We start from the raw sequence: 15,408 nt of genomic DNA on the forward strand, positions 1-15,408 counted from the left end.
CAAGAAAAGAGCAGAAAATGTGCTGAAAAAGCCATTAACAGGTAGGCCAAGGAAATCCATTTCAACTTCATTTGAGAATTAAGCCCTGTTCACGCCTTTAGGATTGTAGCTTTGTTACTAAAACTCTTTTATGTATGAATTTTCACTATCTAAAAACCAACACTTACTTTGACCAAAAGAATGTTCCAGCTTTCACTCCTTGCTTAGCAGCAGTAATCCATATCTAACGAGGAAAATATAATCAGATTACAATGGCTCAAAATGTCTGTGTTATAAAGACAAACTTTCCTACAGTAAAAAGGTTTTTAAAAACCAACTAAAACGTTGGTTTCTAGGACCGCTCCTAAGAATTTAAGCATTTGGATCTGAGAATTATATAACACCGGTCAAATTCCTAGAAGGGTTTAGAACAAGTAGTTCAGATAAGAAATAGAACATAAAGTCCCAAGAATAAAGCTACACAAAATATATAAAGGGAAACTCAGGCAGTCTCAAGTTATTTTCAATCTGAGAGGATTAGAAGATCCTCTTAGTAAGAGGCACTAAGTAAGGATCCTTACTGAAAAGACCGGATTGAATAGAAAAATAATAACAATGGCTCTAGAAATAGCTTGAGCAAGGCTATCTAAACTAGCTATCCCTAATTATGGATAGGATAATTATGTCTCTGTAAACAATAGCGGTAGAGATGCATATCAGTCACGATCTGAAGGGATTCTTTTGGTTGATAGTAATTTGTTGATCTTTCCAAGTGAGCTCTTTTCCTCTAGGTGTACCTGTTCATATACACTGGAAAAATGTCTTTTATGGATAAATATACAGACACACACCCACATCTTTTGACGAGCAGAAATCTTCAAAGCAGCTATATTGTCTCTTCAAAGGACAAGGCTCCTTAATGTTCAAACAGCCTGTTCAGAAGACGCTCTGAAGTGACCTTCAGAGGCTTCTGAATAATAGTAATCATATCTACCTTATTAAATAGAATGCATAAGATTATTTAAGACTACCCTCAAAGAGCGGGGAAATATCAACAAGTGAGGTAAAAAAAAATCCTGTTCAATGTGCAGCTTCCTACTTGGTCTGTCCAGAATTGACAAATCTAGTTGAAGACAATCCTGGAGTTTCGACACAAAGGCCCTTTGTAAATGTGTGTATTTTAATGAATACCTTTAATGAATAGTCAAGGATCATTTTAAAAGTCATTTCATAAGTCTAGAGAAAGACACGGCTGCTTTAATCATTCACAGGTTTTACATAACCCAGGGCTGTGGTGGCTAAACTTTTTCCGCTCCCGTGCTGATAATTGCGTGTGTTGCATGCACTCATGTGCCAGCACCCAGAAGGCAGTGCGTGCTAAGCCCCCACGACGCCCCCTGTGCATGTGCACGCGACCCCCACTTGTGCATCGCATGTCTGTGCATGCTCCCTCCTTGTGCACCGTGCACCTGTGCATGCATGCATGATTCCCCCCTCGCACGCTACGCATCTTTGAGCATGTACACATGCCTCCCTCCTCGTGCACCGCATCCGTGTGCATTTTCCCCTCGCGTGCAGCATGCAGCACGCAGCGGTCTCCCGCACACACCCCCTCTGCCCCCTGTGCTTATGTGCCAGATACCCAACAATCAGCTGTCGGGCGACGGCGCACACACGCATGCGCAGTGGGGCTCTTCCGGACGACCTCTCACATGCCGGGGGAAATGGCTCTGCATGCCACTTCCGGCACGCGTGGCATAGGTTCACCAACACGGACCCAAGGTATATATGTCGCTGCCATGCTTCAAAAAGGAGCAGGGCCAAGACAAAAAAAGAGAGAGAAAAGTAGCATTGATTGAATTAACTACCGACTGAAATTAATTGCATGTAAAAGAGCAAAAGCAACTAGCTAAGATATTTAACCATAATGGTCCAAAGTCAAATAAAACTGACACTTACCGGTTGACCTCCCCACCATCGGTGATTGAATTTCTCTCTTCCTCGAAGGTTAAAAATAGCATCAAACACAGGGTCATACATTGAATTTCCAATGATTCCATGAGATTCAGGGTACAGTCCCTTTGAGCAAAAGCAAATTAGTTAATCAGATCAGATCACATTTTATTACCTGGAATTCAGAACATCTATTTCATATTATGGCTGTCTTCATTTTGGGTCTAAACTTGCTACTGAAGCTTCCACTTAGAGCAGAGGTCCCATTCTCGCGGCCCGCGGGCCAATTGCGGCCCGCAGGATGATATCCTGTGGCCCCCACCATGATATGAAAGTATAATATTAGTGCGTTCTCCATGCGTCGCTAGCTGGCTAAACACTTCTATGTGTAGCCCAGCCTCACCCAGACTCTGCCTCCAGCGGCCCCCAGGTAAATTGTGTTTGAGACCCCTGACTTAGAGTCAAAGATAATTCTGTGCGGTCCTTGGTGTTCCTTGAGCATCGGTTGTTTTCTTGCAGGCATTTCATTATCAATCTAGGTAACATCATTAGTGCTACTAGACATGAAATGTCTGCAAGAAAACCAGCAAATTTAGAAAGCACCAGGGACCCTACATCTCAATCCTGAGCTACAAACATTCTCTTCTAAAGATCATTTTGACAAAATTTCCCAAGGCAATACCCTCTAGATTTGGGGTTTCAGCTCCATAATCAGCAGCCAGCATGAATAGGATGGAGCTGAAGATACATTATACTTGGGGGTACCACAACTTTAAGCCACAAGTCAAGATATAATTCAATGATTAGAGTCTGTCTTTTCTCAACTCTTCCCAGATTACATAATTTTCATTATTTCACTGCCCCACGAATATAAATGGCCATCCTCAAATTAATGAGCTGTTTTCCTCCAGTTCAAAAGAGGTAATATATTCAAGAGTCTTAATGTCCCAGCCATGCTTAAGAAGTATTTTTAAATATATATTTTATGTGTATGCATAAAGAAAAAGAAAACTTACCGTTGCCAGAGTGTACAAGTTTGGGAAGGTTTTGGTTGGATAGACAGGTCTCATATAGGGGGCATGAGTTCCACAGGATCCTGAAAACAACATGGTTCAATTCACCCAAGATGCTAAATCTTAAAACTGAGTTAACCGTAGATAGTATAACAAATGATATAACAAACTAAACTTATTGTTATTTAATGTAACAGTTTGATTCACATAGTATAAAAAGAGAATGGATGGATTCCCACAAATTATTCAATTCAGTTCCTCTAATATATTGACTCTGCCAACATGCAGTATGGTTAAGAGGATAGAGCTCAATTCTTCGGCAACATAAAAACCAACATTCAAACAAGGGGAGATGTGTATCCTAGAGTAAAAACAGTTCATTTCTTGAAGATGACCACATTCTACATCTGATCAAATTTTAACCCATGGAGTATAATTGCAATGCAGTTTTTTTAAAAAATGCCTCATTCTATTAAGTATAAAAATTCAAACATTTCCAGAGACATTGAACGCATTCTCATATTTGGACACAACTATAAAGCTGGAAATATCATGATTGCCAGAGGTGATATTCAGCAGGGTTGAATATTCTGGAGAACCAGTAGAGAAAATTTTGAGTAGTTTGGAGAGCTGGCAAATACCACCCTCTGACTGGAGATTTTACAGTATCCTTCCCCTGCCACACCCACCAAGCCACACCCACAGAACCAGTAGTAAAAAAATTTGAATCCCACCACTGACATCTGCTTTGAACAATGGAAAGCTTTTATGGCATTCCTCGCCAAGATGTCAACACCACATTGAACTGTTGATAAATTCAATTTTATGTATGCTGCTTGCTTTGAACCACACAACACAAAGTATGGCATTTTTCACAAGAACTAAACAAGACCATGCAAAAATTTGAGTTATAATTGATATATACATATACACACACACACACACACACACACACACACACACACACACATGTATGTATGTACATCTACCTACCTACCTATATCTATATCTATCCATCCATCCATCCATCTATTATCTATCTAAGTCTGTATTCCTTGGAATTTGCTCTAAAAATATATAGAATTTTATCTATTCATTTACTTCTCAGTAAATACCTCTCAAGACAGGCTGTTATAAATTTTCATCCTATGCTAACCTGATGCGTATGTGAAATAGAACATTTCTTTCATTCAATTGGTCACAGACAGACAGATGCCTAGATTGGATTTAGCATTTTTATTCACATATCAAGTCCTTGCCAAGGAGCTGGGACAGGCAGTTATGTCAAGGCTTGATGGTGTTAAAGATATTGCCACAGAACGTAAGCTGTTCTAAGTAAAGCTGCCTTTTGCAATTGACTGGTTTTGTCAATTTGTCGATGGTGCTGAAGTGATGCTGCAGATAGGTAGAGGTTGACTCCAAGGCTTCCATCACTATGGATTCTATCTTTGCTTTTTTGCCATAATCTTTCCATTTCTACTTTGAATTTTGTGAGGATGATGATGATTTCTGTTCCCATCCAAACGCTAATGGAGCCCTACCCTCTTTATCGTATGGGTTCAAGCAAAGTTGGCCAACCCAAATCAGCAGAAGTCATGGCCAGTCAATAGCTTCACCATTCTGAGATATATGTCCAAGCATGCCCACTTACTTAGCTTCTCGATATTGCGCATCACTTTTTCACCTTTCTTCATGTACGACGCACGGAAACCATCCACAGAGAAAATGATCAGCGGAGGGTGACGAAAACTAAAGAATAAAGATAATTTAGTAAACCGGTAGAACGGACTGCAGTAAGAGCATGCAAGAGAGAACAAATGCAATCCAATTTAGCAAAAGTTTTTAAAAGTTTCCTAGGTATTTTCATCTGGGATCCAGATGCTATACACATTCCCAAGAAAAAGGTCCTATGGTCTTTTGATCAGCACCTCTTGCTTCTTATTGAGTTGGACATCAACTTTTGAAAGGATATAAATATATTTAACATAGGAGTGGTGCGGTGGTCCCTTCTATCCAGCTATACCATTGTTCCCACACTTTATGAAATATTGAAGATAGATTAAAGATGGATAGTTATCAAATATAAGTAACAGATAAAAGAATGTTATTACGCATAAATCAATACCTGTAAATAGACCATGAATTATTGTTGTATGATAAGCAAATTGCTGTTATTGAGTGATATATTTTTTATGTTTTTAATGTAATAAAAGTTCAATAAAGTTTATTATAAAAAAAGGAGTGGTGCGGTGGTCTAGAGGTATAGCTCTCACCTCCCAATCAGGAGGCTGTGAGTTTGGTCCTAGATTGAGACACATATTTGTCTCTCTGGAGCATTCTTGAGAATATAGCTGCTGAACCAAACTCCACATTGGCAACAGGAAGGGCATCTGGCCATTAAAACATACTGCTAGTTCCATTCAGTTGCCCAGACTGCAAGGGATTATGAGGTCATTAAATGAAGATGGTGATGATAAATATATGTAACTTCATGCTGATTTCTGTGGATCAGGCAATTCCAAAGTTAAAGAAGTCACACAACACACAACTAATCTGGCAATCAGGAGAAGCCAAGACAGTGGGGTTTTTTAATTTCATTCAAGGAAGTAAAAAAAAGAACGTACCCTGCTGGGCATTCTGGAGTCCGAATATCCTCACAATCATCCATGACCCAGGGAGTGTCTCCTAAAAGGAAACACATATCATGTGAAGTTGGGTTAGGTTTCAACAATGTCCTATCCTGTGCATTACGATTGCCTAGATTTATTCTCAAGTAAACAGACATTGGATTGCAACAACAAGACTCCTCTGCATTTCCAATGTTAGCTCAAGTCCCAGTGGTATCTGGAGCTGACCATGTACATACCAACAAAAATTTTTGATGTCTACCAGTTTCCTCCCTGCCTAATTTTTTTAAGTTTATTTTCATTTTTTTTAAAAAAAAATAATTGGAAATATGCATGCCAAAAAGTCAAGTGCCAGTTTCAAACCAAGCTGGCATTTCTAGCGATGCTTCTGGATTCCAAAAAGGTTGATGTTGCAATCTGATGGTTAATGTCAGGCGCAAAGAATCAAGACCACACATTAAGCTCCAGTTAAGATGATTTATTGCTCATGCCTATACACTCAAATATCTAGTTGGTGCTAAATAAGAGTTAATGGAATTCAAGCAGCGTTGGACATAGAACATTTTTGGGAACATAATGACTCCAGGCTGATTACTCTCTTGACTCTGCCCCCCACCCCGGGCACACCTGCCCTTCTCCTATAGTTACTTTGCTTTCCGGTAGAAGGCTGGCTTCTGGCTTTCACAGCCACTGTCTTTTGAGAGGGACCACAGCATGATCCCATAAATCCCAAGATGCCCATAAGTCCCCCCAAATTTGGAAACTATGCAAACATATCTAGAAGGAAGACACGTTGTATTTGCTAAGCACTCTTGTTGGCTTGTGAATGACTCAGAACCTATGAATTGTAATTTAATGTATCTGAACGTCAGGTGAACATGCCCTGTTCAACAAATCATGAGGTAAAAAAATCTTGACTTAGTGAGATATGTGAGCTGAGCTGTTCCCTAATGTACGCTCACTCTAATTTGGCTCTCAGGGCCAAGCTTCAACATCAAGAAATCTGAGCTGTTTAAAAATTATGTACTGTATTTTTCGGAGTATAAGATGCATTTTTTCCCTAAAAGTGGATGGAAATGTCTGTGTGTCTTATACAGTGAATGTTGCCGAAGGCCCGCCTACCCGTCGGCCCCACCCTTTGGCCTCTGCCTCCCAGCAATTTGCCTCCTTGCAGCAAACAGCCTGCTTCAGCTTCAGCACAGCCTGATTAGCACAAGCAGCTGATTGACCTCCCAACGATCAGCTGTTTCAGGCTACAGGGATTGCCATTGCCTATTGCTGCCTATGCACACCCCATTTTCGGCCTCTGTGTTCCATTTTTGGCTTCTGCACACCCCATTTTCCTCCCGTTCCGATCCCCACTGCAAAAATGGGGTGCGCAGAGGCAGCAATAGCCTATGGCAATCCCTGCAGCCTGCAACGGCTGATTCTCAGGAGGCTGATCCAACCAACGATCAGCTTCTTGTGCTAATCAGGCTGTGCTGAAGCTGACCAGGCTGTTTGTTTGCTGCAAAAAGGCAAATTTCTGGGAGGCAGATTTTTTTTCTTGTTTTCCTCCCCCAAAGTTAGGTGCGTCTTATACTTCGGAACGTCTTATACTCTGAAAAACACGGTAATTTGTAAACACGGTCTGCAAGCATATATGTATCAGATGCATTCACACTATTAATGCCACTCTGAAGCAAATTCTGGGAGCAGAATAGCTGTCCCCATGTCCACCTCATCCTTGCCTTTTAATGCTACAGCTTCCAATACCTTGCCTGAAGAGAACAGTGTTGCAAGATGCAAACTTGGCCCTTGATTACGTCAATTAAAGAAAATAAAATCCTCAATTCTCTCCGCTTAACAGCAAATGCAAAACAAACTCCCAAAGTTAATATTACCAGTGGAAACAACTTTTGAAGGGGTAGCTATGTTTGTTGGTTGCAGCAAGGACAGAGAAAGCCTTGTGGCACTTACAGACTGATAGATTTGTTATGACACAAGCTGTCATGGACTAGTTTCTATGGAGCCACAGTCATGTTTTAGCAACAGAAGTCCATTTTTGCATGATAGAGGATGCAGAACAGAAATTTGAATTAGTGGAGTTAGGAAAAAGGCACCTTTCTGGATTCAAATAAGACACAAAAATAGATGCATTTACAACCGGGTTTTTTTAAAGAGATAAAGTTCAAAAGGTATTCAGTAGTAGAACATTGACTATTTCAAAATAAAAGAGCTTGGCTCGCGTAACAAGCAACTAAAATGGTCAGGCAATGTTTGAAGAGTAATGTTTGAAGACCTTTTGTGTGGTCCTTGAATAAGAGAAACGACTGAAGAGATAATACATATTTTTCTTTGAAATAATGCATTATTTTAATGAAGACCCAGTTGGGTAAGGTGCTGGAATAGGAAAGGGGGAAACTAAGTTCTAATCCCGGCTTAGACATGGAAACCAGTTTGGGTGACTCGGGGCGAGTCGCTTTCTATCCTCCTTAGATGTTTCTGAAAATTTTGCCATCAAAACTGCATGGAGCCACTTACTTTCCTTTTGGTTAGGGCTAAGTTATGGAATCCTTCCTCTATTCCAGGGTTGTCAAATTCAAGGCCCAAGGGCTGGATGAAATGCCTGGGGAGCTTAGATCTAGCCTGCGGAGCCACCTTGGAAACAGTGAAGGACTGGACCATGGTGCCTGTGCCAGTGAAAACGGAGCTTGGCCCACACAGGCTCTGTTTTTGGCCATGACGGCCTCCTGCAGCCCGCTGCCAGCGAAAATGGAGCTTGAGGAGGCCGTGTGTGGCCACACTGAGCTGAGTGACATTGAGCTGGCTTCCCTGGATACACTCCCTGGCCAGCCCCCCCACAACCCCCGAGGTAAAACACAATCCTCATGCGGCTCTCAGTGGAATCGAGTTTGACATCCCTACTCCACTCCATCCATTTCTCAGCACAGGCCCTTGGCCAAAAATAAAAAAACTTAACCAAGACTGAGGAAGTTAACCCATAGGTAGTAGTAGAAAAGCTGTTTTGGTGGCAAAAAAATCCAATATTACAGACTCCTTGGGGCAGTGCAATGACTCAGTGGTTAAGATGCTGGGCTTGTCAGGTAGAAAGCCAACAGCCCAGGTTTCAGATCCGAGCGTCATGTGACAGGGTGAGTTCCCATCCTCGCCCCAGCTCCTGCCAATCTAGCTGTTCGAAAGCATGCAAATGTGAGTAGATGAATAGGTACCACTTTGGTGGGGAGGAAACAGTACTCCATGATGTCATGCTGGTCACATGACCTCAGAAATGTCTTCAGGCAGTGCTGGCTCAACGGCTCTTGAAATGGAGATGAGCAAAGCCCCCTATAGATAGCAACCACTAGCAGAGTAAAATCCACAGAGATTCCTTAAGAAGTCGGGCATTCACACTGCCACGTACTAAGTAAGAATTGTTATGGTTATCACATTACATGCTTTAACAGGGTTGGCCTGATATGTTTCCCTTTGCACAACAGTTGGTGTGACCATCCCTGCAGAACCAGTAGCTACAACACTTCAAAAAGCTTCTTGATATATAGGAAGAGAAAAAAAATGGGAGGAAATACCTTTGCAAACCACTTGATAGTTACTACAGCAGTCTCCTCTTGATAAACAGTCTTCTGAGCAGTGGCAGGCATGATCTTCATTCCTGGTCTCTCCACAGCGCTCTTTGGTACATTCCCAACCACCGGCTTGTGTCATCACAAGGGCAGAAATGTTTTAAAAACAAAGCAGCATATTTTGAGGCAACAGAATGGCATTATAATCACTCAGTATCATCCGATACGTTCCCTGAAGTCTGTTGTGAACATTCGAAAAAGGCAGCCCAGAAGAAAAGGGCAGATCTACCAAGTTTACTTTTTAGACTATCTGCTGAATGATCATAGCATTGAAATACATCACCCTTTTCTCACAACTACCTATTTCCCTGAAACTAAGACTATCCCGAAAATAAGACCTAGCATGTTTTTACACGTGCCTAATATAAGCCCTACCCACCTCTCAAATAAGTCCTACTTAAGAGGTTGCACAGCTGGTTGCGTGCCTGTTTCATCTGGTTGCTCACGGTGCCGTGGCCACAAGGGGGGAGTGGAGCTGCCTCACATGCCCTGCACTGGCTTACCTCAGGGCCCCCACAGCCAGGCTATCCATGCCCCGACACCTGCCTTGTTGCGGCAGCCACAGCAACCATGTGCCGCAGGAGCTTATGTGGCCTCCAGCTCACTTCTTCTGCTTTCTCCCAGCAGAAGATGGAACCGGAGGCTGAACGGTGTGCTGGTGCCACAACCGTGAGGCAAGGCAGATGTCAGGGCATGGGTGGCCTGGCTGTGGGGGTCCTGATGTAAGGTAGTGCAGGGCGTGTGGGGCAGCTCCATCCCCCACCTCGTGTCATTTCCATGTGGGATCCTGCTGGATGGGGCTACTGGAAATGCTGCCGTGAGGCGAGTCAAATATTGGGGCATGGGTGGCCTAGCTGTAGGGGTTAGGCCCTGAGGTATGCAAGGTTCAGGGTGCATGGGGCAGCTCTACACACACACACACACATCTTGTGGCAGTGGCATTGGCCTGCCGCGCAGCCTCCTGCCCCACCGCAAGCAACTAGAAGTGGACCTCCCGTATATGGAAAGAAAAAGAAGACACCCTCAAAAATAAGCCCTAGTGCATATTTTGGAGCCCAAAACAAAATAAGACCCGGTCTTATTTTCAGGGAAACACGGGGTATAAATAATTCTTGGCTGAAAGAGTTTTTCATATTAGTTCCGTATTTTCTAAACAGCGCTCTAAACTCCTGTTCAAGTCTGATTCTCTACATTTGGAAGGAAAAAAACCCAATAACCTCATTCAAACATTTCAGCTAGTCATTATGTGATTTAGAGTCTGTGATTTATGGCTGAGAATGCTTGACACCTAGCCAACATCTATGAAAAGTAACATTAGAAGGAAAGTGAGCACAGGTGATCCTCAACTTATAACTATTCGTTTAGTGACTGTCCGAAGTACGGTCTGAAATAAGTGACTTATGACCGTTTTTCACAAGACCATTGCCACATCCCCATGGTCACGTGACCAAAATTCAGACCCTTGACAACTGCTTCATATTTAAGACGGTTGCCGGGTCCCAGGGTTATGTGACCTTCTGACAAGCAAAGTCAATGGGAAAACCAGATTCACTTCACAACCGTGTTATTAATTTAATAACTGTGGTGATTCACTTATCATCTATGGTAAGAAAAGTAATAAAATGGGCAAAACTCACTTGACAACTGCCTCGCTTAGGGACAGAAATGTTGGGCTCAATTGTGGTCATAAGTTGAGGATTACCTATAATAGTTCTTCCTTTTTTTTTCTCCTTCTATGTCAAAAATCTGACAAATTTGATCCACAAGATACTTAAACATATAGCAGAATTTGACAGGTGGTTAAACATTCATGCATGTAAATAAACTCATGTTTACATACAAGGTAGTCCCAAGAATGAAAACTTATCGGTTCCATTTCAGTTTCAATAGTTTAGCATGTTGTCCAAACCTCTGATTGCTATAAATCTTCCAAGTCAACATCATACATTATTTAAGCCACATTTCTTTTAAGGAAAGGGTGGAGGAGTATCACAAACACATCTACACTTGTAGCGTGATGACTCTACTTTTCATACAGATTTTCTCCTGTATGAAAAATGGATGGAACACTGGACAATGCAGGAAGATTATAAATGGATGAGGCCATCCCCTGGCCTCTGTGTGTGAAGGAGCCACGATCATTCTCCAATAAATATCTTGTTTGGGATGCTCTAGCCTCTGTGTTTCATGCTCATCAAGTAATGTCTAGCCAAAAGGATGGCAGAGCACTGTTTTCACTTTCCCCAATGCTCCTCGAATGGGACCAACAGTCATGCAAACAAGGTTAGAAAACATTGCTTGGTGAAAAAAAAAAAGAAAGTCACAATAACTCTTCATTAGCATTGTTCTTTCTATGGACCAGAGAAGTTGCACCCTACCTGTCTTTAAACACAGTTCATCAAAGTCTACACAACAGCTGCTATAACTCTTGCACAGGTTGTCACAACGGCACAGTGGAGGCTCTGCTTCATCAAGTTCAAAGCATCGGTTTTTGCAGGAGCCATAAGTACTGATCAAGGGGGAATCTGATAAGACTGAATATGAGAGAAAGAGAGAGAGAGAGAGAGAAATATCACATCATAAGTTAAGTCATTATTGGTTGATCAAAGGTTATTCAAAGGAGGTTAAACGCTCAACTGCTTCATCCAAGAAAAATAAAAGTATATGGTAAAGAGAGCTAAGAAAAATAAAAGTATATGACAAAGAGAGCTAAGAGATAGATGCAAGAAAAAAAAATCAAAGAGTAGTATATCTCTCCAATCACTTGTCTTATCCTGGATCAACCTGTAATAAATAAAAGCTGCATATATTCTGTGCCAAAATAACATTCCACATATTGCATGAAAAACCCATATTTTGACCAAAGTTATCCAAATTAAAGACTGTGGACCTTGGATATAAAAATGAGTAGACTGTCAAGAGAACTGAACTGAATATTATTTGGCCTAATAAGAGGAAAAAAGACAGGACAGAATGTTACAGAAAGTAAGTGCCTTAGAGGAAAGACTCACATCAAGCTGAGTTGTTAAAGATGATCCTAGAATGTAGGCCTTCAGTAAAATCAAAGGGCAAATCTGCGCTTGCATGAAGAGGCATGAAGAGGATTCCAAGTTGTTACTCCATTCTTTAGTAGAATAACAGAATAACAGCAGGAGACCCTATACCATTGCAGACAAGTCTCTTCTTCAAAGCCTCCAGTGATGGTGTGCCCACAACTTTTGAAGGCGAGCCACTCCACTGGTTAATTGTTCTCACTGTTAGGCAATCTCTCCTTAGTTAATTGTTTCTTGTCTTGCATTCTGGTGCTTTGGAAAATAGGTTGACCCTACTGCGATTAGACTGAAGACACCTTCCCAAGGATGTAGTTAAGGTAGGTGAGCACTGGATGCCATCTTTTAAGGGTTATAAAGTGCTGCGGTGGCACAATGGTTAGAGTGAAGTACTGAAGCTACTTCTGCTGCCTGCCGGCTGCCTGCAATTTAGCAGTTCAAATCACACCAGGCTCAAGGTTGACTCAGCCTTCCAACCTTCCCAGGTCGGTAAAATGAGGACCCAGATTGTTGGGGGCAATAGGCTGACTCTGTAAACCGCTTAGAGAGGGCTGTAAAGCAGTGTGAATCAGTATATAAGTCTAAATGCTACTGCTATTGCTATACTCTTTCTTTACATGTAAGGTCAGCTTTTAAGAGTCCTTCTCATTTTGTTCCCAAGGATTCAGCAAAGCAATTAAATTGGATGCTATCCAAAAAGCAATCACTTAAAGGACAAAACAGACACGAGAAAGATTGAATAGTGTCACAACTTCAAAGCTTTTCTTTTTTTTGTCTAATTTGGGCGTCCTCCTTAATTGTTCTGCAAAATTTCTTCTCTCCTCTGTTGGCCTTCACCATAGGCTATTTTTTAATATTAAATAATTGTGGTAGCCTTTTTTGCTTCTTTAGTATAAAATGCTCATTATTCTGATATCAGAGCAAACATCTGAATCCAAAGTGTGAAATTTGAAATCATTCCCAGGAATGATGGAATAAGCATTTAAGTAAATTCTGTTGCTTGTAATAAAGTTATTATGGTGATATGGCTTATTGTTTTATTTTTTCCATGTGTTCTGGCTTAATCTAAGAGTTTCATGAGGACAGAAGGATTGTGTTTAATAAATATAAAGACACAGTTTATAAACTTGTTTTTTTAAGAGTTAATCTGTTTTCAAAAGACAGTTTAATAGTTCTCGAACTATTAACACAGCCAAAGGAAGCAATTCAGTGCTTGGGAGAATATGTTAGGCTTAACACCTCATTGAAGTCTAAAAACACATTTAAAAATAATTCTAAAAACTAGAAGCCATTGAACTCCTTTAATTCTCATTTATTCTCAGTTTCTCCTATACTCATCTATCAAACTGCAGAATAACTTTTCATACGATGACGATGCTTTTTCTCGTGGCCTCTCTCATAATTTTATGTATCTGTTTTATTTAGCTTAACTCATTCACAAAGTTTGCACAACTGAGGTCTTTTTGCTTAGAACTGTTCCAGTCTGCAATTATAGTTGGGGACATTATGACAATTGTTGGGGCACAAGAAGCTTGGACAAGTCCATATAGCAATAGCAATAGCACTTAAGATTTATATACCGCTTTATAGCCCTCTCTAAGTGGTTTACAGATCAGCATATTGCCCCCAACAATTTGGGTCCTCATTTTACCCACCTCGGAAGGATGGAAGGCAGAGACAACCTTGAGCCTGGTGAGATTTGAACTGTCGAATTGAAGGCAGCCGGCAGGCAGCAGAAGTAGCATGCAGTACTGCACTCTAACCACAGCGCCACCGTGACTCATATTGCATCAAACAATATGTAACTGTTTGAAATTAAAATGCATGTAAGTAATACTGTGTATAAGAGAAGGGGAAAATGGAAGAGGGAGGGAGAGGGAGAGGGAAGGGAAAAGGAGAGGGAGAAAAAAGAGGAGAGGAGGGGAGGAGAAGGGAAGGAAAAGGAAAAAGAAAGGGGAGGGAAAAGGAAGGAGTTATTTAAAGAACAGCTTTCCACTTTTTTTAAACATAAGACACAGTATTCTGCTTAGTCTGGCCTTGTATGGAATGTTATATACTTGTGTTCAACTTCAGGTTAAGAAACCAACTTTATGAAAAAAAAATAACTGCATCTTTTAGTTCCAATTTGCTGGAGGGTAAATTTACCATATGACAGGAAAAATAACTGTATGATGGAAAGAATGCAATTTTCTTTTTGTTTCCTTTGGAGATTGCTTCTAAGATTTATGCAAACAATGTTTATATGGTCTCCAAATGCTGGGGTCATTAACCATGCATTACAACTGAGCGTGGTTCAGCAGAGGTAACTTTTTTTTTTAATCACCTGCTTGATTTTCCAAAAACTAAATGAAATGGGTTTGCAAAAGATGCACAAGGATAACCTAGGACAAAGATTGTAAGTTAGGGAGTTGCCCTTCATGCTATTGCTTGTCATTCTATTGGTACTTCTCAAGATATTGAGACAGTTGGTCTGTCCTGCACAGATCCATGAGTTCTAGGAAACCTACGAAATCAAAGCATCTTTTTGCAGCTGCTTTAACATGGAAGTGGAGTAGAGCTGTGACCTTGAGAAAAAGGGTATGAATTTTGTTTACTATATAAGATTCACACAATAGTGTCTATCCTTGATATGTACTTGTTTTCATATTCCAGACAGCTAGAGCAGGCAACAGCATTTCCATTCAAAATGGGATACTCTTTTTAACTAACTCATTTATAATGGAAATGTTCTTAGCTGCTCCAACTCTCCAGACCAGGGGTGTCAAACTCAATGATACGGCCCACAGGGTGCTTAGATCTGGCCTGCAGAGCCATACCCTAGAAACTGTGAAGGACCGGCCTGCGGGGCCTCTGTGAGAGAAAACATAGCTCACGAGGACATACCCCCCCCCCGGCTCTGTTTTCAATGGCAGAAGGCTGCAGGAGACCGTCACAGCTGAAAACGGAGCCCAGAGGACCACTGACGGCCCCCCTGGGCTCTGTTTTCGCTGGCAGAGGGCTGCAAGACATCGAGCTGGCCACGCCAGCTATGTTCACTTGGCCCCCCCTGAAGTGAAATACAACCCTGATGCGGCCCTTAATGAAATTTGAGTTTGACACCCCTGCTCTAGGCCCTAAACATAAGCCCAGACATTCACGATGTGGCTTGTCAATTTTTCAGAAT

General features: G+C 41.4%; 1 protein-coding gene across 11 annotated transcripts in view; it reads right to left on the reverse strand.

Moving 5' to 3' along the window:
• ENPP2 (ectonucleotide pyrophosphatase/phosphodiesterase 2) overlaps nt 1-15,408 on the reverse strand; it is a 97,963-nt gene that overhangs the window by 38,247 nt on the left and 44,308 nt on the right. For all 11 annotated transcript variants that reach the window (XM_087931669.1, XM_087931667.1, XM_026703596.2 and 8 more), the window contains exons 3-9: nt 11,574-11,729; nt 9,142-9,267; nt 5,570-5,630; nt 4,597-4,694; nt 2,949-3,028; nt 1,939-2,058; nt 168-223 (exon numbers count right to left, since the gene is read on the reverse strand). In XM_087931669.1, the coding sequence (XP_087787795.1) occupies nt 168-223; nt 1,939-2,058; nt 2,949-3,028; nt 4,597-4,694; nt 5,570-5,630; nt 9,142-9,267; nt 11,574-11,729 (697 nt within the window). The remainder of the gene's footprint in view (nt 1-167; nt 224-1,938; nt 2,059-2,948; nt 3,029-4,596; nt 4,695-5,569; nt 5,631-9,141; nt 9,268-11,573; nt 11,730-15,408) is intronic.

The sequence above is a fragment of the Pseudonaja textilis genome, chromosome 3, assembly GCF_049901715.1.
Source record: "Pseudonaja textilis isolate UNSWEBS1 chromosome 3, rPseTex1.2, whole genome shotgun sequence".
In the NCBI taxonomy this organism is placed as follows: Eukaryota; Metazoa; Chordata; class Lepidosauria; order Squamata; family Elapidae; genus Pseudonaja; species Pseudonaja textilis.